The sequence below is a fragment of the Melospiza georgiana genome, chromosome 8, assembly GCF_028018845.1.
Source record: "Melospiza georgiana isolate bMelGeo1 chromosome 8, bMelGeo1.pri, whole genome shotgun sequence".
Lineage (NCBI taxonomy): Eukaryota > Metazoa > Chordata > Aves > Passeriformes > Passerellidae > Melospiza > Melospiza georgiana.
In genome coordinates, this window is record NC_080437.1 from 36,687,557 (window position 1) to 36,713,875 (window position 26,319).

Here is a 26,319-nt window from a genome sequence, read left to right on the forward strand (position 1 = left end):
ATGAAACCCTTTCTTCTATTCCTTTAGTACAGTTTTGATATAATATATATAATGAAATAATAAATCAGCCTTGTGAAACATGGAGTCAGAACCTCATCTCTCCCCTCATCCTGGGACCCCTGTGAGCACCATCACACTGGCCTTGAGTTCCATGAGTTCTCTACACCCAAAACTGGAGTGATTTCCATAACTTGCATAATTATCCCTGCAATTGCACCCTGCACTGGAGACGAGCTCTGCTCATTCCCCACTCGGCTCTGCCGCCTCTCAAACGTGACGTGCCATTATATAATTTCAGCTGCTTCTTTATGCTGATTTATTACCCCATCCAGGAACAATATCGGTGCATCTTCTGATGTGATGGAAGCAATTATCCCACGGCTTCCATCCGCACCAGAGTCAAGTACATATAAATATATATTTATATACACATATATATGCATTTCATACATGCAGATGGGGTTCAACTGCTTATTTTAATTATAACTGCTGCTCACCAAATAAGCTGGAATGATTTAAGGCAATCTTAACCTTTAAGGAATAAATATTTATGCTTTGGAGCTCTTTGTGCTTCTGAAGAGCAGTCTTTGCAATGGATGGCTTTGGAATACAAACACAGCCTGGATGGAGTTGAATGTCACGATGCAATATCAGCCTCTGCTCTGAACTGAACATAACCTGGGCTGGAATTACACCTGAGTGTGAACCCTTTGTGATTAAATTCAGGCCAGTTCTACTGCAAAACAATCCTGAGGAGAGGGAGGGAGGAGGGAAGTTCTGTTGCTGTGAAGGTCTGGGTGCTGGCAGGGCCAGGGCAGGCTGATGAGCCAGTAGTGCCTCTGCAGAACATCTGCACACTCCTGGGATCCTTTCAGGCACTTCCCAGCATCTTCCAACACAGCCACACGAGGCAGAGGGGAAGGAGGTGACAGGGACAAGGTGAGCAGGGACAGGAGGAGGTGACAGGGACAGGAAAAGTGATAGGGAGAAGGTGAGCAGGGAGAAGAGGAGGTGACAGGGACAAGGTGGCCAGGGACAGGTGCCTGCCCCATTGCCCAGCCCCTCCTGGCGCTGAGCTGCAGCACTGAGGTGTCTGAGATCAGGCTGGGCACTGCCCCAGCCCGTGGGATGTGAGCAGTGCCTGCAGCTGCCAGCTCTGTGTGGGCAGCTCCAGGAGGCAGCTGCAGGTGCCAGCATGCCCTGCCTGGTGCTAAGCTCAGCTCCTCAGAGCCAGCAGTGCCAGCATTTCCCACTGCCCTCACAGCCCCCACAGGAGCTGGGCTTGAGAATAAACTACTCAAACTCTAATTAACTCTAACAGTTTATAAAAACATTGCTCTTGTAAGCCAAGGCTTGAAGACTAAACCCCTTCTTAGAGTTACCCCACCATCTTATCTATCTCAGGAGGAAAGGATTCAAACCCTCCTCTGCAACTCCCAAAGCTGGCGTTTTTAACTAAATGAGAGGAGGAAGCAGGGCAGAGCTCAGAGCTGCTGCTCAGAACCCTGAGCCCTGTGTGATGAGGGTGAGGCAGCCCCACAGAGGAGCCCAGCCCAGAGTGGGGAGGGATGTTCAGGCACAGGAGAGCAGAGGAGAGAGGGCTGCAGGGTGTGGTGGGCAGGGAAATCAGGATAAATCCACATCTCATCCAGTTCTGGCACTGCTGGGACATGACAAGGGAGGAATGTGTCCATTCCCAGCCCCAAGGAGGGGGACAGCAGCACCAGCTGGGATCAGGAAATCCCACAGTCACTATGGCTGGAAAGGACCTGCAAGACCATCCAGCCCAGCCAGCAGCACCACCGTGGTCACCATGAAACCATGTCCCCAGGTGCCACACCCACTGTGAAATCCCTCCAGAGATGGGGACTCCACCATTCCCTGTTCCAGGGCTTTACAGCCCTTCCACGAATAACCCCCCCTAATTTCTGCCCTGCTGTGGCTGCCCTGCCCCGTGAGAGGAGCCCCAGTGCTCACCCTGGTGTGTCCCCAGGCATGGGGAGGAGGAGTTTGGGACATCACCATCACCTCTCCTGCTGGAAGGAGCAGTGGAATCAGCAGCTGCAGCCCTGTGTGTGTGACAGGCAGGCCCAGCAATGCACCCAGTCACTTTGATTAGTGCTGCTGTCACCTCCTGGCCCCAGAAGTGCTGGAGATCAGGGCCCAGGGACTTGCTTCATTTAGAAGCACAGTCCGTCCTGATGAGATAATTTGGGGCAGTCCTGCCTATCAGCAAAGGACAAGAGAATACTCTCTGCTTAAAAAAAAGGAAGAATTGAGCGGTAATAAAAAAAAATCGACTTTTTCCCAAGCAGGCAGCATCCTTCAGCTCCATGCAGCCCCTCAGCCTGCTCCCCCTTCCCCTCAAGGACACTGCACACTCCTCCTCAAGGCAGCCCCGGCTGGGTAAACACGAGGCTGCCCAGGAGCCACCTCTGAGGAGTTTCCCTTCCTTCCTCTGCTCCTTTGCAAGGCCCAGACACGTTCATTAAAGCATTCAGCACTCTCTGAATGTGGTTATGCCCTTCCCTGTGCTCACAGGGGGAACGTGTGGTGCTTCCTGAGCAGCAGCTGCCCTTGGCTGCCTGCACAGGCACAGGGCTGTGCTGGGGAGAGCATCCCAGCACAGCTGGCACAGCTGGCACAGCTGCTGCAGGGCTCAGCAAGCTGCCCTGCCCCACTGGCACCCCCAGCTCAGCCCCAGGGCAGCTGGAGCTCCTCCCCAGTCAGAGCCAACCCTGGAAATCAGCATTGCTGGTTTGGGCAGAATGACCCAACTGCTCTGCTCTCCTTCATCCATCTGCCTTGGGCTTTGTGTTTGCTTGGGTTTTCCCAGTTTCAAATTGAGAAAAGGATACAGAAATGTCTGCTGAAGAGCTCCTTTCCTGCTGCACTGGGAAGTGACAAAAAGAATCCACTCCTGACCTGGGGGCAGCACAGGAGAATGACAAGAGCTGGAAGGTGAGGGGTGGCACAGCCACTGGCACAGCCTGGCACTGGCACAGGGGACTCGAGGCCATCACAGGCACTGGGAGAAGTAGGAATTTGGCACAATAATGCTTTGGGGTTTTTTTAGTTAAAATTGATGGTGTAGAAGCCAAGTCACCCCACTGGATTCCATCAGATGAATAAATTGCCCTGGAAGGAGGTCAGAAAATGAGTGAAGGGTCCTCTCTCTTTGGTGAAATGAAAAATAAAACCATGAGGCACAGAAGTGCAGCTGGAGGGAGATTTATGCCCGGATAAATCAGTGTACAGCAGAACACAAATGCGGAGAGACATCACTGCTCTGTTCCATGGGACACTTCCCACCCTGGCACTGCCCAGGGCCAGGCTGGCAGGGCTGGAGCAGCCTGGGACACAGGGAGGTGTCCCTGCCATGGCAGGGGTGGGATTTAGAGTCATCCCAACCCATTCCATGGCTGCATCTCCAGCAGATCCCAATCCCTGCCTGCTGGTTCCCTGCCATGCACTGGGTGGGATTTAGGGCCATTCCATTCCATTCCATTCCATTCCATTCCATTCCATTCCATTCCATTCCATTCCATAGTTCCCTGCCATGCACTGGGTGTGATTTAGGGCCATTCCATTCCATTCCATTCCATTCCATTCCATTCCATTCCATAGTTCCCTGCCATGCACTGGGTGGGATTTAGGGCCATTCCATTCCATTCCATTCCATTCCATTCCATTCCATTCCATTCCATTCCACTCCATTCCATGGTTCCCTGCCATGCACTGGGTGGGATTTAGGGCCATCCCGACCCATTCCATATCTGGATCCTGAGCAGATCCCAACCCCTGCTGGCCCCCAGCCCCTCCCCAGCAGAGCAGGAGCTGCACTTTTGTTCCTGCAGGGTCATTTGGAGCTTTCATTTCAATATGCATTGCCATAACCACTTCAGAACTGGTGAATGCTGGAGTAAATTGCTTATTGGAGCGGGAAGGGAAGAAAGTCAGCAAGAATTCCTGAAAATCTGCAGAGTCAGGCCTAAGTGGCAATGAGCACCTTCTGCAGTGAGCTGTGCTGGGGAACATTTCCCTCTCCAATTTCTCCTCCTTTAACAACCTGCTTTTTAGCAATTTCCACCAAATGAGCAGCGAAACGAGGGAAGGCACAGAGGCTTCAAAAGCAAAGTGACATCAAAACAAATCAACCCCCCCAGAGCTGGAGTGTCACATTCAGCCAGTTCTTACAGCCCTGTCCTGTACTACTGGGTTTGAAATACCACCTGTAAAACAGCCAGGGAAATGGGGGTGGGACAGGATGACCTCTGAAGGGCCCCTCAAAAACAAATTATTCCATAATGCCATGAGAGTGACAGCACCAGCAGAGACCACACCCCAGACCTGCTGGGTTCAGGGCCATGAAATATCCCCCACAACCCTGTGAAGTGTCCTGCCCCTCCCTGCCAGGGACAATCCAGGACACCTCAGCTCTGATCACCCTCCAAACCCTGCTGCAGCACTTGGGGGAACACCTGGGGAGTCCCAGCTTAGAAATTCCTCAGGAATCATTTCAGGCAGGGTCTATCATCCCCATTTCTGCTCTTTTGGTGGGAACGGATGCTCAAGGCCCTGTGCCCATCCCAACAAAGCCCTTGCCCAGCCCCGACCTCCTCTGGTGCTGCCCTTGTGATCCCAGGCAGGAACTCTCCCTTTGTGCCAAATCCCAACAGTGGCTTTAACTGGAAAAAAAGAAGTTCAGACTGAAACAAGCAGTCTGTGAGCAGCAGAAGCTAAGAGAAAGCATTTCCCAACTTTTAATGAGATTTCTCATCACAGGAGCTGTAAGAGCAGGGCTCACCATGACGGAATCGAACCCGACACATTTAATAACAAAAAGAGCAGGATTATTAAACCCCATTCAAGCCTTGCTTAGCAAAGCAAATGATGCAAATCCTGGCAGGCTCAGCTCGTGTCCCTGGGTGACTGCAGAGCTGAGCCCTGCTCCAGGCCCTGCTGGGCTCAGCTCCTCAGCTTTGGGCTGCACACCCAGCTGCTGCTGGAGGCTCTCTGTGCCTGCTGCTGCTCTGGAGAGGAACGGGCAGGGCGTGCTTGGGCAAGGCTCCAAGGCATGGGGCATTGCTGGGTGCCTGTGCCAGGCCAGGCCCTTCTGGGTCCCCTCCTGTCACACACATCCTTTATGGAAAATCCTTTCCTTAGGATTTTTCCTCCTGAGAAGCTGGGAGGCCTCAGGAACACAATGCAAACAATGGTTATCTGCTGCTGTGGGATGCAACAGGTGCATCTGGGATTGGTCTCATGGGGTTGTTTTTAATTAATGGCCCATCACAGTCAGCTGGCTCGGACAGAGAGTCTGGGACAGCTGCCTTTGTGATCATTCTTTGCTATTCAATTCTTAGCCAGCCTTCTGATGAAATCCTTTCTTCTATTCTTTTAGTATAGTTTTAATGTAATATATATCATAAAATAATGAATCAGCCTTGTGAAACATGGAGTCAGATCCTCGTCCCTTCCCTCATCCTGGGACCCCTGTGAGCACGGTCACACCTTCCAGCCCAGGATGTGCTGTGATCCCAGGGTGAAATTCCCTTTTCTCACTCATTTCTGACTGCCCTGATATGGAGCTGAAGTGTGGGACCCTCCTGCTCTGGGAGCCCAGGGAAAGCAGAGCCCCAGGGGTGGCTTCTCCTTGAGCTTGCTTTGTGCCAGGGGGGACTGGAGAGCAAAAGGCACCAGAATTTGTACTGAGAAGCACAAACCATGCCTTTAGGGACACTTCTGGCATTATGTGGAATTATGACAAGGTGCTCTGAGCTGCTCTGGTGAGGTGGGAATGGCACTCCTGCAAAGGGTTCCATCACTTCCCAGGACAAACCAGTTATCACCATTTATCTGTCTCAGATCTGCTGCTCCTCTCCCATCAACCCCTCTCTGGTGAACATCCCCTGAATTTCAAAATTCTGCACTGAGACTGAGCCATCGAGCTGGCTTTACTCATTAAAAAGAAATCTTGGCAGAAACGTGCCCAAAAACGAGACAAATCTCTTCTCTCTACCTGAGAGATCCCGTTCCCAAGTGACAATGGCAGTGACATTTTACACACTGTGGAACAAAAACCACTGAAACCTTCCCTGCCTGAACTGGGCTGCAGAGAAAAGGCAGAAAGGAAGAGGGAAAATGGTGAAAAGTCTCCAGCAGGGAGAATCCTCCTCAGCAGGACAGAGCCCACCAGGTGCCCGAGGTGCCACCAGGAGTGGGGAGAGCCTGGACAGCCCTGGCTCTGCAGGCTGGCACAGGGTCAGACCACGGTCCCTGCCTCCCTCCCTGGGTTACCTCCACACACGAGATTCTCCTGCTGCCCCAGAACTCTGATCCTCTCCTGGGCTTTGTTGTAAATCCTGTGGGATCATGCAATATCCTGAGCTGGGACCCTCAGGATCACCCAGTGCGGCCCCGGCCCTGCACAGACACCCCAAACCCCACCTGGGCACACCTGCAGTGCTGTCCAAGCTCTCCTGGAGCTCTGGCAGCCCCTGGGCTGTGCCCATTCTCTGGGGATGAACCTGGCCCCAAAATCCATCCAAACCCCCTGGCACAGCTCCAGCCGGTCCCTGGGTCCCATCGCCGTCCCAGGGAGCAGAGCAATGTAAATCATTATTAATCTTTAAGAAAGCCTCAACAATCTGAATTTTTCTGGCACCTCACTCAGGGGATCCCAGCCCCCATTGCCCCAGGAATGTGGCATTCCCTCTGCAGGACACACAGCCCACGGCCAGCAGGGACTGCAGAGTGGTTCCAGCCTGGTTCCAAGAGTGCAGAACCGCACTGAGATTTGCCCAGGCTCAGTATTACACTCCTTCTGCCCTCCTGCTGCATTACCCAGCTCCATGGAGCCTCCAAAGTGGGCAAAAAGGCTTGATTGGATCTTTGGGCAGTTTCTGAAGCAGCAGCTCCTGACCTGGGTGACCTCCCTGCCCTCCCAGCAGGGCAGGTGGCAGCCAGCCCGGATCAAAGGCTCCTCCTGAATTATTCATGGAGCCATCAGTGAATGAGAAATCGGAAAATTGGAAAATAAGGCTGGAGGGGCCACAGGCACAGCAGGGATCTGTGCTGAGCCTGGCTGGAGGGAATGGGGCTCTCCTGGGCTGGGACAGAGCTTTTCCAGAAAGGGGAGCTGGGACCCCCCTGCAGCCCAGGGAGCCTCTGGAGCAGGACAAAAGGGGGTGATGAGGATGGTGATGGTCACCCCACAGCCTTCATCTCCCACAGTCCTTCCCACTGCTCTGCCCAGTCCCATTTCCCAAACCCTTATGATTCTTTTCCAGCCTCACACAAACCCCAGCAGCAAATTTCCATCTCCTCTCTGGACAGGATGTAATTGTGAGAGAACACACTGAATTATGCAGCATCAGGCCCCCAGAACCTCCCCTTGCTCCTGTCACCGCACAGTAATTATTTCTGCCTGAAACAATCCTTTGTGTTTTGGAGTGAAATCTTTGAGCACTCATTTCTGGGAGGCTTTGAGTCAGAAATTAGATTTGGAAATTTGAACCCAGCCAGGCAGAAACCAGGAATGTGACCCTCGTGCTCCATTTTTTGGTGGTTTCTGAGTCAGGTTTAAAGTCCCAGGCTCTTGACACCAAACAGGGGCTGGCAGGAGGGATTTTCTGGGGGTGACAGGATCCCAGCCTGGTTTGTGCTGGGAGGACCTCAAAGCCCATCCCATGCCACGGGCAGGGACCCTCCCACTATCCCCACATCCTTCTCCTTTTCCCCTTCCACCATCCCCACATCCCGCATGTGCCAACAGAGCTGCGCGTGCAATAAAATCCATGAAACTCCATTTAGCACCCTGGGGAAGCTCCTGTGGCACACTTAAAATTGGGAAATGTAATTAAGCTCCCTTATTTATATTCTGGCCAAGAAGGAAGATTCATTTCACCTCGTTACATTTCTTTGCACTTTAGTGGGGCCTGACTGAGGAACGGGGGAGCCACCCAGGAAATATCCACATCTCCAAAGCAAAGCTGGGAGCAAACATCAGGAAAATCCCTGAGGATTTGGTTCCCACCATCCAGGGGGCTGAACAGGAATGGCTGTTTGATTGGAGGAATAGTAATAGCAATAAAAAAATAATAATAATAACAATAATAACAACAATAATAATAAGAATACCACCACCACCTCAAACCCTGAGCTCTCAGCCTTGCAGACCCCTCACATCATGCTATGGCACCCTGGAATTTCAATTCCCTCACAATAAACTCCCAGTCAGGAATTTCTATACTAATTCTAGTTTCCAAGATGAAGTGCAGCAGCAATGTGAATGATTCACAGGATGGTTTGTGGCACGGGGTGTGCTCAGCTCTCAATCCCACTGGACAGAATGGCAGGAGCATTCCAGGGTCCCCTCCTGTTCCAGGGAATGCTGAGATTGTCCCCATGCCAAGAATTGCACCAGGAAGCAAAAGACCCTGCAGATGCAAATCCTAAAAGTGCAGATTAATCCACTGGGATTGTGGAATTTCCTCCTCCATCAGGTTTAGCTTTGCACTGAGTTTACCCCACATCCAGCCCTGATTCAGGCCAGACATTGGGAATATATTCGTTGAAATCCACTCTGTGGCTTCATTTTACAGCATCAAAACCAGTCCCCAAACAGCTGAATAATAAAGTTGAACACATAAAAAATAATGCCTAAAAATGCTTTTTCCCCCCTCACTAATAAGCAAGACAAAGGCACACAAAACAGCATCACTCCCATCTTTTACAGGGGCCTCAGCCGGATTTGCTGCCTTGTTCCCCTCTCCCAGTCCCCCAATATTCCTGCTGGGCACCCCAAAAGCACAAAAGCTGGGCTTGAACATCCCCTGGGGATTATTCTGCATCCCAGCACCATTCCAGCAAGCCTCGGCCACACCTGCAGAGCTCCTAATGCTTTAATTGCATCAATAAATATCAGGATGCAGCAGCCACCACCACAAGGTGTTCCCTCAGCTCTGATTTAGAACTCACGGAATTATCACAGGAATTCTCATCCATTCATCTTCTTCTGGGGAGGGACAAGCAAGGGCTCCTCCTGGAACAATCCCATTGTCCTTCCAAGGCTTATTCCTTTCTTCACTCAGTTTGGGTTTTCCTTCTAAGACTTCTGCTCCATTTACAAGAAACACACCCAGTTTAGTGAGGGCTTTGTAAGCGACAGTAATTTGTAAATTTGTAATTGTAATTTGTAAATTTGTAAATCTCAGTTAATTTGAGTCTCTAACAGACAGAAGAGGAGCCCAGCTTGCCCTGTGTGCCCTGCCTCTGCTCCTGAGAGGGAAAAGGACAAACTCCTGTGTCAGTGTGTGAGCCCCAGCTGTGCTGCCAGCCCCAGCCTCACCTGTGAAGCAGAGTGGAAATGTTCCAGGGTAGAAATCCATTTTGATTTAGGTGAAATGTACATTTTTGAGTTGAGTCTGTGGTTAGCAAACATGGCTATGTAGCCTGACTGCAAGGCCTAGGCTCAGAGAAACTGCCCCAGTGAAGGACAGAGATAAGGGGGGAGACAGAGAGTGATAGAGAGAGACAGAGACTGCTGTGAGAGCCGCTCAGCCTGACCTAGGAATTCTTTCTGATAAGGAAGAACTAGCGGCAAATGTCACCCGAAATTGGTAAAAATGAATATGTATGAACCTATTGTGGAATTGTATGCATATGTATCTGAGAGGGGGATAAAAAGGGACCTGAAGTTCCCAGAAGTACACATGTCATTTTAAGGGATGATTCCCACATGTGTCCAGCGCTGTAATAAACATCCCAGCTTTACAACTTCCACAAAGCTGTGGAGTTTTGATTATCTCCGCAAAACACCTGGGTGGGGAAAACCTGTGACCGTGTTCACAGGGGTCCCAGGATGAGGGAAGAGACGAGGATCTGACTCCATGTTTCACGAGGCTTGATTTATTATTTTATGATATATATTACATTAAAACTATGCTAAAAGAATAGAAGAAAAGGTTTCACCAGAAGGCTGGCTAAGAGTAGAAAGGAATGATAACAAAGGTTTGTGGCTCAGCTCTCTGTCCCAGCCAGCTGACTGTGATTGGCCATTAATCAGAAACAACCCCATGAGCCCAATCCCAGATGCACCTGTTGCATCCCACAGCAGCAGATAACCATTGTTTGCATTTTGTTCCTGAGGCCTCCCAGCTTCCCAGGAGGAAACCTCCTAAGGAAAGGATTTTCCATGAAAAGGTGTGTGTGACACAAACCCACCTGGCAGGGCTCTGAGCAGAGGAGCTGCTGCTCCTGGGAGTGGAACCTGATGGAAGAACTGCCCCGCACTGCACTCCCACAGCAAAGCCAGCTCAGGGCTTTAACAAGCAGTTACAGACACACTAAATTAACTCTGACTTCCATGACATTTACCAGGAGCTGGGCACGACTGAGAGGATTTGGGTTGTTTGTCTTTTGTAACTGCCACTGCAGTATTGATATTTTTCCCTTTGTCAATACCTTGCTATTACGTCCCAGGCACTGAGAGCCTCTCCTGGAGCACACCAGGGGAGCAGCTGCTTAACCGTCAGCCTGGCCTAAGCTGGACTGAGGTGGGGCCTTTTCCTGATGCCCAGCCTGAGCCTCAGCTCCTGCCCCTGCTCCCAGACATGCCAAAGCCTTGGGAACCACTGTTGGTACAAAGTGCACTGTGATCCATAAACCCAGGCAGGCCCACCATGGATTTGCACCAATAAACTGCCCACGAGTGGCTTTGGATGGTGCAAAAATACGCAACACTACAGAGCTGTGCCTGACCTCACCCTGCCCATCCTCCTCCTGCACTTGGCCTTGGTAACTCAAACCAGCTGAATTTTCACTGAGAGCCATCCCCCCATTATCACAAAGTCCTGATAAAGTGGGCAGCTCCAGCTCCCAGCAGGGACTCTCTGTGCAGGGAGGAGGCAATTGGTACCATTTCAGTGGGCTCTGGGCATTATCTGAGCCCCTGAACCATCACCTTCCCTCTGGTGCACCAACACGGGGAACCAAAACGTGATTTTGTGCTGAATGTTAGCCCAGGCAGGAAGTTATCACTCTAATAACTATAAACATTCATTTGCTTGCTTCGTTAGCCAGCATTAGAGCTGGGCACAGCATTTACAGCCAGCTCATAAACCACCAGCCTGTGCCAGTGTCAGGCACGGGGCACACCCAGCAAGGCCAGAGGAGGCTTCCCCAGGACAGGAGCTGTAGCCATGATATTTTATGGAAAATCCTTTCCTCAGGATGTTTCCTCCTGGGAAGCTGGGAGGCCTCAGGAACAAAATGCAAACAATGGTTATCTGCTGCTGTGGGATGCAACAGGTGCATCTGGGATTGGGCTCATGGGGTTGTTTCTAATTAATGGCCAATCACAGTCAGCTGGCTCGGACTCTCTCAGTCAGTCACAAACCTTTGTTTTCATTCTTTCTTTTTGTATTCTTAGCCAGCCTTCTGATGAAATCCTTTCTTCTATTCTTTTAGTATAGTTTTAATGTAATATATATCATAAAATAATAAATCAGCCTTGTGAAACATGGAGCCAGATCCTCGTCTCTTCCTCATCCTCAGACCCCTGTGAACACCACCACAGGGAGCCCCACATTCCTGCCTGGAGCTTTCCTGTTCCCCCAAAATGTTCATTTGTGCTCAGCTGATGCTGTGCAATTCCCGTGCAGGGGAGGCTGAGCTAAGGTGAACTGAGAAGTGCACCAGGAGAATTCCCACACAGAGGAGCCCAAAGGGTGGCAGTGAGCCCAGCAGAGCCCCAGCCGCAGAGCCAGCAGGAGCCACCCCAGCCAGGGCTGCAGGGGCTTCCCAGGCTCTGACCCATGGATTGCAGCTGCTAATTAGCTCATTAACACAAGGAAGGAAGGAAGGAAGGAGTGTGCACGGAGCTTGGACACATGGCCCAGCCCAGCCCTCCCAGTAAGGAACGGGGAGGGACGAGGTTGGCCAGGAAACATGTGGGAAATACTGGAACATCCATGCCAGGTTGGACACTGGGGCTGGGAGCACCTGGGACAGGGGCAGGTGTCCCTGCCATGGCAGGGGTGGCACTGCTGGGATTTGGGGTCCCTCCAAACCAATCAATCCTGGGCTGCTGTGATGTCCTGGGGACCTCAGGCTGAGCTCAAGGGCTCAGTGGACGAACCCCAGGTCCCTTCCCCAGCACTGAACCCAGCCCATGAGCCAGCTCTGAGTGTGCTCTGAGCCTGGCTCAGTGAGCAGTCCCTGCTGAGGAGGGACTGACAGACACGGACAGACCAAGCCTGGCTCAGTCAGCAGTCCCTGCTGAGGAGGGACTGACAGACATGGACAGACCGACAGACACGGACAGACCAAGCCTGGCTCAGTCAGTCCCTGCTGAGGAGGGACTGACAGACATGGACAGACCAAGCCTGGCACAGTCAGTCCCTGCTGAGGAGGGACTGACAGACACGGACAGACCGACAGACAGAGAGAGCTCGGGCACAGAGCTGGCACCGAGCAGCCCTTGGCACTCAGCATTGAGGTGCTGAGAGGAAAAGGCTCCGTCACTTCCCAGCTGCTCCGTGGCAGCCTAAACCACCACATTTAAACCCTTAAATAATGCTGAGAGCCAGGGAACAGGTGGCAAATGGATTCTATGGCAGATGGTGCCTTTTTTAATATTTGTGCTCACTGCTAATTTACAGAGTCCATAAGCACGGGCTCATCTCTTACCTTCTTCACTGCTGCCATTAGAAACCTGCATGTGAGGAAAATAAACACCCACTCCTTTATGCAGGAGCTGCAGAGGGGTGTTAGAGATTACCAGACACCCCATTCCTTAATTACTGCAGGTAAGTGCTGGTGCTTGCAGATTTAATGCATTTAGGGTTTCTTTGAGGCACATTTCAGAGCCCTGCGTAGCAGTGCTGGGAAATGCAGTTTCCTCCCCCAGCAGGGCCCAGGAAGATGCAGCACAGCAAGGAGCTGCATCTCCACAAGCTCCTGTTTAGTCTTTATGTTAAACCTGGCACAAAATCCACACTCGCAGCCAGGCTGCCATGAAATATTTAAGGGAACATTTGCCTGGGAGATGCACGAGCAGCACCACCAGTAGATGTGAAATGAAGAAAGGAAATAAAAGCAATTCTGACCCAAAAAGGGGCTGCAATTGCATTGCTGGAACCTTCCCTGCTCACCTCCCTGGGGTGGGAGCAGAGGGCACAGCAATGTGGGGCCAGGGCCCCTCTCAGTGCACAGAGCCTGAGCCTCTCCAGCCACAGATCACTCCATGGACAGCTTCCTCAAGCTTCAGTATTTTATTCCATATAAAACAGCATTTTATGTTGCTATTAAACCCAGGGCTTTTATGCTGCTTCTCTCCCACACGTTTATTTCATCATTCCAAGTTTTTCTAGGCTCGGCACAGTGACAAAACAATCCCCAAGAGCACCACTGGCTGCAGAGCCAAGGCACAGCAGCCTGCAGCAGCCAGCCCCATTCCCAGGGCTCCAGCTGGGATCCTTCACAGCCTCCTGCAGGAAAAGGCTGCCTTTAAATCCCTTAAATATCCTCTGCTCTCTCATAGCTTTGCTTCTGATTTTCCTTCCCAAAATGTAAAGTAAATTGTATTAAAAGTGAATTTTTTAAAATGACCACACTGCATTGTGCACACTCACAGTTCCCCTGAATTCGTGGTGTTTTGCTTTGAGGGAATTCCAAGGAATTTCCTCTGTGAGGATGGAAAAGCAGCAGAGCCTGGATCCCCACCTGCCCTATGCCCGTCCCACACCTCCCACCTCGTGTTAACACCCCGCTATTAATTCCCAAAGCTATTAATTAGGCTGCCAGGAGTTAACTGCAAGGCTGCAAAACTAACCACAATCAAAGGCCTAAAAAATAAATATTCACTCCCAAGACTATTGATCAAATTGAGCAAATCCCTGTGATTGGAGACATGGGACCACACAAGGCAGGAACAGGACACTGCTCTCTAATAGAATCAGTTAACAGGGGATAATCAATTAATTGGGCTAACCACACACACAATGTTCAGCCTTCCAGGTACCAATAAACATGGAGATTGAAGCTGGAATTGATGTCATTTTGGGGTTTTTGAGTTCATTGCTGCTGCGTGCCCATGGCCTTTCACAAGCTTTAGAGAAGGGCAATGTGGGGAGGTTGTTAACTGCAGGGTCACAGATCATTAACCCCAAATTCATAGGTCATTACCACCAAACTCACAGGTCCTTAACTCCAGGGTCACTTTTTAGGTGACATATGGATCGGGACAGGCGCAGCCTGTGCCCATCCCCACCCTGTCCCCAGCCCTGAGTGCCAGCTCCAGGTGCCACCTGCAGGGATGGGCACTGAACCCTCCCTGGGCAGTGCCTGAGCCCCCTTTCCATGGGGAAATTCCTGCTGTGCCCACCCTGAGCTGCCCTGGCCCAGCCTGGGGCCGTTCCCTCTGCTCCTGTCCCTGTTCCCCCCGGCTGTGCCCTCCTGGCAGGAGCTGACAGAGCCACAAGGGCCCCTGAGCCTCCTTTTCCTGCCCTTTCCCTCCTCTGGGCCCGTTTGCTGCTCCCAGCCCCGCAGCCCTGGTCCCACAGCCCTGCTCTGGCAGGAAAGAGAATCCCTGGGATCCACCTCTCATTAAAGCTCTCCCACCAACCCCAAACCAGAGCTGCACCTTCTGCAGAATTCAATCTCCCTGTGCCACTCCTCAATTACCAAAGAGATGGAAGATGCACCCTCATTTCCATTTTTCACTCATTTCCATTTTTCACTTAATTGGAAGATAACTGTTCTAAAATAGCCCCAAGCACCCCAGGTGCAGTCACAAACATTGCCCTAAAGGCTCCCGACCACCAGGCCTGCCCAGCTGCTACCTTCACAAAGGTTCCACTCAGCACCCAGAAAGAGCCATTTCTGCAGGCACCAAACACACCTCAGCTCTGGGAGAAGGCCCAGGCTGAGCTCTCCCAGCACATCTGTAACTAAAAACACCCAGAGAATCTGCTGGGGACTTAGTGAAGTGTTGCACCACGGTGCGCAGACACCTCGTGAGGGCCCTTGCAGCTGAGAACATGAACGTTCCAGCTGAGGACATGGACGTTCCAGCTGAGGACATGGACGTTCCAGCTGAGGACATGAACGTTCCAGCTGAGGACATGAACACAAATGTTCCAGCTGAGAACATGAACACAAATGTTCCAGCTGAGAGCATGAACACAAATGTTCCAGCTGAGAACACAAATGTTCCAGCTGAGAACATGAACACAAGTGTTCCAGCTGAGAGCATGAACGTTCCAGCTGAGAACATGAACATTCCAGCTGAGAACATGAACACAAATGTTCCAGCTGAGAACATGAACGTTCCAGCTGAAAACATGAACGTTCCAGCTGAGGACATGAACATTCCAGCTGAGAACGTGGACACAAATGTTCCAGCTGAGGACATGAACGTTCCAGCTGAGGACATGAACGTTCCAGCTGAGAACATGAACGTTCCAGCTGAGGACATGAACGTTCCAGCTGAGGACATGAACGTTCCAGCTGAGGACATGAACGTTCCAGCTGAGAAGGGGAACACTCCAGTTCAGTTGTGACCACACCACCATAACCTGAAGGTGGGCGGGGGGGCTCACAGATTTGCACACAGAACCCCCTCAGAGGAGGCAGGAACCAGCTCAGCTGGCCCCAAATGTCCCAAGGACACATCCATGACAAACATCCCAGAGCTCTGACCCCACTCCTGACACCCAGCCCCGAGCACACCTCCACACTGCCCCAGAACCCCCAGTTCAGCCCCAGCAGTGCCACCCGTTGCCAGCACCACCCCAGAGCCCTGCGCTGCCCAGACCCTCCCATCCCCACAGGGCCTTACCTGGGAAGGGCGAGGCCAGCAGTGGCACTTTGATGGGGGACAGGGTGAGGAGCTGGCAGGGCTGCGGGCCCGGTGCGGCCTGCGGGGCCTCGGGCTCCAGGGCCACCAGCGCCAGGCTCTGCGTGCCACCCACGGCTTTAAGGCTGCTCTGGCACCCACCTGTGGGACAGAGAGAGACGGGTGAGATATCGGGGTCTCTGCTGCTCAGACATACAGAGTTACCCCGAGATACATTAAAAAGTCTCTTTTCCCAGCCCAGTGCGTGAAGGAGGAGTCAGAGCTCTTCGTTTCTCAGTCTCAAGATTGTTTATTGTATCTTCTATATAAAATTCTTTCTCCTGCCCTGCCAAGATCTGCTCAGCAGGACAGACAGAGGCACTCTGCCTGCCCTGAGGCAGTGTTATCTTTTTATACTAAAAACTACGTGTACAATATTTACCATTCCTTTCCAATACCCATCACCTATGTTAGACAGTGAGCTTCTACTCTAAACCAATCCAAAGTGCCAACATCACAGCAGAAGATGGAGGCCAAGATGAAGAAGAAGAAAGGCAGGACATGCCCAGATTCCTCCACCTTGCCCCCTGAACCCCCATGCTTAAAACCTCAAAAATCTATTTTTAGTGATAAATTCACTATCATTCTACTTAAACTTTTGTAGCTTGTAATTCTTTATATAAAGTTAGTAATTGTTTTTTCCAAAAGCTAAATCAAAAGCACAAGAGTTTTGAGCTCTGTGCCAAAGTCTCTGATCCCCTGTGCAGGGACTTGAGCCCTCTAAAGCAGCCAGAAAAATTTCCTGGCATTTTCTGCCATGGAACCCCACAGATGTGAGCACATCATCCCCAGGGACAAGGCAGCAGTGACTCACACACAAACTGTGCAGAGTCATTACATTTAAATGAAAAAACTTAATAAAAAAGTCAAATATTTGAACACTGGGAGCACAATCATTCTCAGCTTTCCAGAGTGTAACTGTCTGATGCCAAAGCTGAATTTATTCCTTGCTATATTAGGCACCCACTGCTCCCTGGCTTGCCTGGCTGCTCTGCTGTGTCCTGCACACAAATCCCTGAGTTTGACAAGCTCTGTACCTCATCTCCTTCATCCCAAAAACTCAGCAGGACGCTTCATGGAACCCCTGAGGCTGGAAAAGCCCTCTCAGCCCATGGAGTCCCAGCTGTGCCCCACTGTCCCCAGCCCAGAGCTCTGAGTGCCATCTCCAGATGCCACCTGCAGGGATGGGCACTGAACCCTCCCTGGGCAGCCCCTGCCAAGGGAAGCGAGGAATGTCCCAAACAGTCCCTTGAGCACCCTTCAGCCCCTGCACCATTCTCTCCCCAGCCTGACAGTGGCAGGGAAGACCTTCAGAGCTCAATCCTGGCTAATTATGTTAAATAAACAAGAACAGTGTACACAGGAGTGTAAAACTCTTGAGGAGCAGAGCAAATCTGACAAACAGCAGCTGTTCCTCCCTCCGCCCGAGCTCGGGATTCAGAAATGAAGCAATCACCAGCTCCTTGTGGCATCCAGCAAAGCCCAGCCCGCCTGCAAACCCTGCAGACAACTGAGACTCCACAGACCCCCAGCTGATCCCACTGCAGGCCCTCCCTCACCCCGAGGCTCCCTTTCCATGGGCATGGCAGGAAAACAGGGAATGGGTGCTGGGGAGGGAGGCTGTGGGGTGGGGATGCAGCCCCTGAACAGCTCCAGGCAGGAGAATGCCAGCAGGGACAGGGGTGAGATCACAGCATCCTAGAATGGGTTGGGAGGGACCCCAAACCCCCCCAGTGCCACCCTGCCATGGCAGGGACACCTCCCACTGTCCCAGGTGCTCCCAGCCCCAGTGTCCAGCCTGGCCTTGGGCACTGCCAGGGATCCAGGGGCAGCCACAGCTGCTCTGGGCACCTGTGCCAGGGCTGCCCACCCTGCCAGGGAGCAATTCCCAATTCCCAATATCCCATCCATCCCTGCCAGGGAACAATTCCCAATTCCCAATATCCCATCCAGCCCTGCCAGGGAACAATTCCCAATCTCCCACCCAGCCCTGCCAGGGAACAATTCCCAATTCCCAATGTCCCATCCAGCCCTGCCAGGGAACAATTCCCAATTCCCAATATCCCACCCATCCCTGCCAGGGAACAATTCCCAATTCCCAATCTCCCACCCATCCCTGCCCTCTGGCACTGGGAGCCATTCCCTGTGTCCTGTCCCTCCGTCCCTGTCCCCAGTCCCTCTCCAGCTCTCCTGGAGCCCCTTCAGGCCCTGCCAGGGGCTCTGAGCTCTCCCTGGAGCTGCTCCTGTCCAGGTGAGCCCCCCAGGTGTCCCAGCCCTTTACAAACAATTATTTCCCAATAAAATAAGCCCTGCATTAACAGAGCAGAAGTTTAGTGTTTTCAGTGTCACCAAAAAAAGCCCATTATTTCCACAGTCATTATTCCTCCATGCCAAGGAAGACCTGCAGATGCACTCAGTAACGGGCACACAGGCCAAACAAACCCCACAAATATTTAAGTTTTGATCCCTTAGCAATGGATAAATGAAAACAGATTTTTCTGCCAGACCAACTGGCAGAAATTAAAAAACAAACAAAAAACTAAAAACCCATCAGTGTCCAAGCAATCCAAGTGTTAAACACAAGCTCATTGTTCATTCACCCGGGAAGTGGAACAATCCTTTGGTGGGGTCAAACACCTGCCCTCCAAGAGCCTGTGCTCATTCCCAATTCCAGCTGCCTGCTGCTGGGAGAAACCCACAAAACGCCTCCTGTGAAAGCTAATGCTGTCTGCAAACACGACTCTGCTGCGCCTTCCTGCAGGGCACACGAGCAGGAAGGTTGTTTACTTCTCATTTGATTCTTTTCTTCTGGAGAGGAGGATGTGATTTCCCCAAAGAGGGCAGGAGAACAGGAGAGTGATGTGAGCAGGGCAGGCACAGCCTGCGCCGAGCTGGGCTGCTCATTAAACTTGCATCAATGCCCTCATCAAAGTTTCATTGCTCAGCTGAAGGAGAAGTTTGGGTGGTTTCCCCTGCTTTGATGGAGCTCTCACTCTGTCTCTCCTGGTGAATAACTCCAGGGAGGAAGGGCCAGCCCTGGGGAGAGGAGCGCGGGCAGGCTCAGCTGGTCCTGCAGTGCCTCAGCTCAGCAGCATCCCCAGCCCAGCCACCCAAACACTGCCCGGCCCTGCCCAGGGCACTGCCAGCTGGGCCAGGGCTCCCCAGGACTGGGGGCACCTGCCTGAGAAATTCTCCTCAAAACAAACCAGATCTTGCTGTGCGTTCTGTTCAAAAAGGCCTTGAAAGGGTTTTAGAGCTACCATAAATCACTCTGCACCCACACGGGGAATTTCGAAAGTCACACGCCATGAAAACAGGAATCAAACACCATCACAGATATCACCATCACAGATATCACCATCACAGATATCACCATCACAGATATCACCATCACAGATATCACCATCACAAATATCACCATCACAAATATCACCATCACAGATATCACCATCACAGATATCACCATCACGGATATCACCATCACTGATATCACCATCACGGATATCACCATCACGGATATCACCATCACTGATATCGCAGTGAGGGGAAAATGAGGGATTTTTTTCCAGCAATGGTGCTTTCCCCAGGTCTGGTTTTGCCAGGTCTTGGTACACCCTGGCAGTGAGGTGCCAACTTCTCCTCTGAACCTCAGAATCACTGGGGCTGCAAAAGCCCTCCAGGATCAGAGTGCCAGCTGTGCCCCATTGTCACTGGGGACAAACCCACCTTGTCCCCAGCCCAGAGCTCTGCGTGCCACCTCAGGAATCCCCTGGACAGCTCCAGGGATGGGCACTCCAACCCTCCCTGGGCACATGCAGTGTTCCTGTTCCCAAAGCCACCCTCAGCAGCAGCCCTGCTGTAACAGGAGCCCCCAGTGCTGTGCCTGCATCCTAGCCCAGCCCCTCAGAGCCCAGCTGATGGCTTTAAGCAGAATTTTCTCTATTTTTAAGTCGGATTCTCTGCAACTTTAAGCTCCGAGTCCTCAGGCAGTATTTTCACTATTTTTAAGTCAGATTCTCTGCATTTTTAAGCTCCAGGGCTGCAGGCAGAATCCGCTGTCCCTTCCTTTGACCTCAGCTGCAGATGGAGCCCAACGGTGCCACTGTCACCCTCCAGCCCCCTCTGAGAGCAGACAGATGTTCCCAGGTGTGCCAATCAGGTGCTGCTCTGTGTGCTGAAATTTTCTGTGCTTTACAGCCTGATGGGCAACATCCTGGCACCTCCTCCTGGCACTAAGCTGGCTTCTGGAGCCTGAACTGAACCTCAGCTGAGAGGGGGTCACCTCCCCAAATGGCACCAGACACCCCAAAAGGGCCAAGCAGGCACAGGGACACGTGTGAGGTGGAAGGATTCTGCAGCACAGAGGTGATGGGAAAATGTGAGTGAGACAGGAGGGGTGCAGACACTTCAGTGGATAAATTCAGATTTGTGCAAAACGTTCACCTAGTGTGGAAAAAAAAGTCTCCTTCTAAACCTGACCCTGTGTTTAGACATCCTAAAAAACTCTGATAGCCCTGCAAAGGGAACAGAGACAGGGGTGTCCCACTGCAAAGGGAACAGACACAGGGATATCCCACTGCACAGGGAACAGACACAGGGATATCCCTGCACAGGGAACAGACACAGGGATATCCCTGCACAGGGAACAGACACAGGGATATCCCTGCACAGGGAACAGACACAGGGATATCCCTGCACAGGGAACAGACACAGGGATATCCCTGCACAGGGAACAGACACAGGGATATCCCACTGCACAGGGAACAGACACAGGGATATCCCTACAATGGGAACAGTCACAGGGATATCCCTGCACAGGGAACAGACACAGGGATATCCCACTGCACAGGGAACAGACACAGGGATATCCCTGCACAGGGAACAGACACAGGGATATCCCTGCACAGGGAACAGACACAGGGATATCCCTGCACAGGGAACAGACACAGGGATATCCCACTGCAAAGGGAACAGACACAGGGATATCCCTGCACAGGGAACAGACACAGGGATATCCCACTGCAAAGGGAACAGACACAGGGATATCCCTGCACAGGGAACAGACACAGGGATATCCCACTGCACAGGGAACAGACACAGGGATATCCCTGCACAGGGAACAGACACAGGGATATCCCTGCACAGGGAACAGACACAGGGATATCCCTGCACAGGGAACAGACACAGGGATATCCCTGTACAGGGAACAGACACAGGGATATCCCTGCACAGGGAACAGACACAGGGATATCCCTGCAAAGGGAACAGACAAAGGGATGTCCCACTGCACAGGGAACAGACACAGGGATATCCCTGCACAGGGAACAGACACAGGGATATCCTTGCACAGGGCACAGACACAGGGATATCCCTGCACAGGGAACAGACACAGGGATATCCCACTGCACAGGGAACAGACACAGGGATATCCCTGCACAGGGAACAGACACAGGGATATCCCTGCACAGGGAACAGACACAGGGATATCCCTGCACAGGGAACAGACACAGGGATATCCCTGCACAGGGAACAGACACAGGGATATCCCTGCACAGGGAACAGACACAGGGATATCCCTGCACAGGGAACAGACACAGGGATATCCCTGCACAGGGAACAGACACAGGGATATCCCTGCACAGGGAACAGACACAGGGATATCCCTGCACAGGGAACAGACACAGGGATATCCCTGCACAGGGCACAGACACAGGGATATCCCTGCAAAGGGAACAGACACAGGGATATCCCACTGCACAGGGAACAGACACAGGGATATCCCTGCACAGGGAACAGACACAGGGATATCCCTGCACAGGGAACAGACACGGGGATATCCCTGCACAGGGAACAGACACAGGGATATCCCTGCACAGGGAACAGACACAGGGATATCCCACTGCAAAGGGAACAGACACAGGGATATCCCTGCACAGGGAACAGACACGGGGATATCCCTGCACAGGGAACAGACACAGGGATATCCCTGCACAGGGAACAGACACAGGGATATCCCACTGCAAAGGGAACAGACACAGGGATATCCCTGCACAGGGAACAGACACAGGGATATCCCACTGCACAGGGAACAGACACAGGGATATCCCACTGCACAGGGAACAGACACAGGGATATCCCACTGCAAAGGGAACAGACACAGGGATATCCCTGCACAGGGAACAGACACAGGGATATCCCTGCACAGGGAACAGACACAGGGATATCCCTGCACAGGGAACAGACACAGGGATATCCCTGCACAGGGAACAGTCACAGGGATATCCCTGCACAGGGAACAGACACAGGGATATCCCTGCACAGGGAACAGACACAGGGATATCCCACTGCACAGGGAACAGACACAGGGATATCCCTGCACAGGGAACAGACACAGGGATATCCCTATAAAGGGAAACAAACACACCATTAGCCCTGCAAACACTAACACAACAATATCCCTGCAAAGAAAACAAACAAACGCAGGTATGTCCCTGCAAAGAAAACAGGGATATTCCTATAAAGGGAAACAAACACACCAACAGCCCTGTAAGGGGTAACACACAAACAGCCCTGCAAAGGGAAACAAACACAGGGATGTCCCTGCATAGGGAACAGATATATTCCTGAAGAGGGATAGAAGCACACCAACAGCCTTGCAAACAGAAACAAACACACCAATAGCCCTGCAAACACACACAAACGTAGATATGTCCCTGCTTTCCAAGGGGAAATCGCAGCTGGCACTGGCACTGTAAGCCCAGTGACGGCCATTCACAGCCCTGCTCCCTTTGCTGCTCGTGTGCAGTAAACAGAAATCCCTGGCTGCTCTCAGACACCCCTGCAAGCACCGAGGGCTGGATTTATTCACGCGGAGCTCCCGGGCTCAGGAGGGATGATGTTATGGAAAGGTCAGAACCGCAGCCCTGCCCACAAACACACTGCTCCTGCGGTTATTGCTGCCATTGAAGTGGGAAAACAAACTTCACTCTAAGTTTCTCTTGATTTGAGGAAATAACGGGAAAAGCACCAAAAAACCATAAGCTTAATGAGCAAAACAAAAACTTTGTGAAAGCTGTGGTTAAAGCCAAGCATTCCCAGAGCTAATAAAGCACTTGGCTGGCAGTGCTTGAATGCTCCACAAACAAAGGGAGGCTTGATGGATTTTCAGGGACATGAATGGGGTCCTGCTGTGCTATTCTCTGTCCCCAAACAGGGAGCCCCAGCACACGCACTTAAATACAAGATAATCCAATTTGGGAAGCCAAAACCCGAATGTTTGTAAATGGAGATGTGCTTCAAACACAGAGCTGTGCTTAGGAAATACAGGAGGTCAGAGGTCCTGGGTGGTGTACTTCATGAGAAAGCAGAACCCAAATTCAACAGAGAGCAGCCCTATTTCATTCAGAATCTGTAAACGGAATTACCTAGCAAGCTGGGGCTGTGTTTGGATGTGTATCTGCATGCTGACACTGCCTTGGTTCTGTAAAGGGCACTGCCATCAGGAGAAAAAGACATGAATGAGAAGGATCAAAGTGTCATTTCCTTGGGGGGCCCCACCCGACATCTGCATCTGCACGCAGGAGACATGTGGAACCAGATGAGCTTTAGGGTCCATTCCAACCTTTCCACAATTCCATAAAACCTCCCCAGATACAGCATCAGAACACCCCCTCGGGCAGGGAGCACTGATAGCATGGTCCTGACACCAGAATGCCAAACCAGGCACACCTCCAACTGGCACTGACAGCATGGTCCTGACACCAGAATGCCAAACCAGGCACACCTCCAAATGGCACTGACAGCATGGTCCTGGCACCAGAATGCCAAACCAGGCACACCTCCAAATGGCACTGACAGCATGGTCCTGGCACCAGAATGCCAAACCAGGCACACCTCCAAATGGCACTGACAGCATGGTCCTGGCACCAGGAGTGCCAAACCAGGCACACCTCCAAATGCCACTGACAGCATGGTCCTGACACCAGGAGTGAACCAGGCACACCTCCAAATGGCACTGACAGCATGGTCCTGGCACCAGGAGTGCCAAACCAGGCACACCTCCAACTGGCACTGACAGCACGGTCCTGACACCAGGAGTGAACCAGGCACACCTCCAAATGGCACTGACAGCATGGTCCTGACACCAGAGTGCCAAACCAGGCACACCTCCAAATGGCACTGACAGCATGGTCCTGGCACCAGAATGCCAAACCAGGCACACCTCCAAATGCCACTGACAGCATGGTCCTGGCACCAGAATGCCAAGCCAGGCACACTCCAAATGGCACTGACAGCACGATCCTGGCACCAGGAGTGCCAAACCAGGCACACCTCCAAATGGCACTGACAGCATGGTCCTGACACCAGGAGTGCCAAACCAGGCACACCTCCAAATGGCACTGACAGCATGGTCCTGACACCAGAGTGCCAAACCAGGCACACCTCCAAATGGCACTGACAGCATGGTCCTGACACCAGGAGTGCCAAACCAGGCACACCTCCAAATGCCACTGACAGCATGGTCCTGGCACCAGGAGTGCCAAACCAGGCACACCTCCAAATGGCACTGACAGCATGGTCCTGACACCAGGAGTGCCAAACCAGGCACACCTCCAAATGGCACTGACAGCACGATCCTGGCACCAGGAGTGCCAAACCACCCCAGCACAGCTCCCAGTGACACTGGTGAACGTCCTGTGCCTCAGGGCTCTGGGTTCCACCTTGGAGTGTTGGAACCCCACCACGGGGTCCTGCCAGTGCTCCCTCACCCCATCCAGCAGCCTCTGAGCCCACAGGGATGTGCAGGACACCCACTGGCACCGTGGCACAGGGCACCTGGTCAGCCCTGACCTCACCCACACAGCGCAGGAGACAGAAACGTGAATCGTTCCCTCCCAGAAACACCAGGGCTGTCTTTGCAGGAACATGAAATGCTGCCTCCCTCCCCAGAGCAGCGTGAGTCATTGCCAGGGGCACAGGGCACCCTGCTCCTCAGAAACAACACAGAGCTCATAATTCATGGTGTGCACTGTGGGAGAGAACAATAACTGCTGGAACACAAACACAGAGCACGTAACTCATGGCGTGCACTCCAGGAGAGAACAGTAACTGCTGCTCCTCACAGCCAACAGCACCTTGGAGTGGCTGGGCTGCAGCTGCTCAATGATGCACACTAGCCTTGCCAGGCTCCGTGCTCACTCCTGGAGCTGAGGAGGGCTGCAGCTCCATTGAGAAAACAATTCTGTCATTGTTGATGGCTGGGGACGGCAGAGCTGCTGCCGCCACGGCAGCTCTGGAGTGAATGCTGCACAGAACCTGATGAACTGCTGCACAGAACCTGATGAACTGCTGCACAGAACCTGATGAACTGCTGCACAGAACCCGATGAACTGCTGCACAGAACCCGATAAACTGCCCTGATCCCACCCAACTGGGAACCAGCCCCAGGATCTTCATCACTGCTCACACTGAGGGCAGATACTGCACAGGGAACACTTGGGGAGGCAGCTCCTGGCTCTGCCTGCAAGACAGGGATGGGGCCACAGGTCCCTCATGAGCTCTGGAGCCCCAAACAGCCTGGGATGGGATGGGATGGACTGGCACCAACCACAGCAACAGCTCAACAAGGATGGGAAGGAATTCCTGACTGGCCCTGGCAGCTGCGGCTGCCCATGGATCCCTGGCAGTGCCCAAGGCCAGGCTGGACACTGGGGCTGGAGCACCTGGGACAGTGGGAGGTGTCCCTGCCATGGCAGGGGTGGCACTGGGTGGGGTTTGGGGTCCCTGCACCACAAACCACTCCAGGATTCTGTGATCCCATTATTTACAGAGATGGTGGGGGATCTGAGCTCCCCTCTGCCCCTCTCCCGCCCCGAGGGAGCTCGGCTGGCAGCCAGCACTGAGCCAGCTGCTGCAGGAGGAGCAGGTCCAGCTGCTGCAGGAGGAGCAGGTCCAGCTGCTGCAGGAGGAGCAGGTCCAGCTGCAGGCCCCTGAGCAGACAGCCATGGGCACATGCACTGCCCAGGGGGACAAAGCCCTTCCCCTGCTGGGGCTCCCTGCAGCCCACAGAGGTGGCACCAGGCTGGCAGTGCTCCTGTTCTGCCTGCACTGCCCCTCAGCTGCTCCCAGGAACGCTCCTGCCTTATGTCTGCCATTCTGCATGTGACCAAACACGCTTGTGCACGTTTAAAATACTGAAATATTTCAAACATTGGAGTCTTTAAAAGGTGCAGGAACAGGAGGGGCTGTGGCTCCCCTGCCCAGACCCCTCCCTCAGCAGCACACCCATCCTGTGATTCCCCAGCAGCCCGGGCACGCAGCTGCTCTGTGTGCAATAAATACCAATAAGTGCTCTAATAAACAGAAATGAACTCACACCAGGCTTTCCCCGCAGCACTGACTCCTCCAGCTGAGCCCTG

The 26,319-nt window shown here is 52.5% G+C and overlaps 1 protein-coding gene across 1 annotated transcript in view; it reads right to left on the reverse strand.

Annotated features, from left to right (window-relative positions):
- The window catches only part of TCERG1L (transcription elongation regulator 1 like), a 53,813-nt gene that overhangs the window by 23,111 nt on the left and 4,383 nt on the right, over positions 1–26,319 (reverse strand). The window contains exon 4 of the mRNA XM_058029505.1: positions 15,845–16,003. Within this exon, the coding sequence (XP_057885488.1) occupies positions 15,845–16,003 (159 nt within the window). The remainder of the gene's footprint in view (positions 1–15,844; positions 16,004–26,319) is intronic.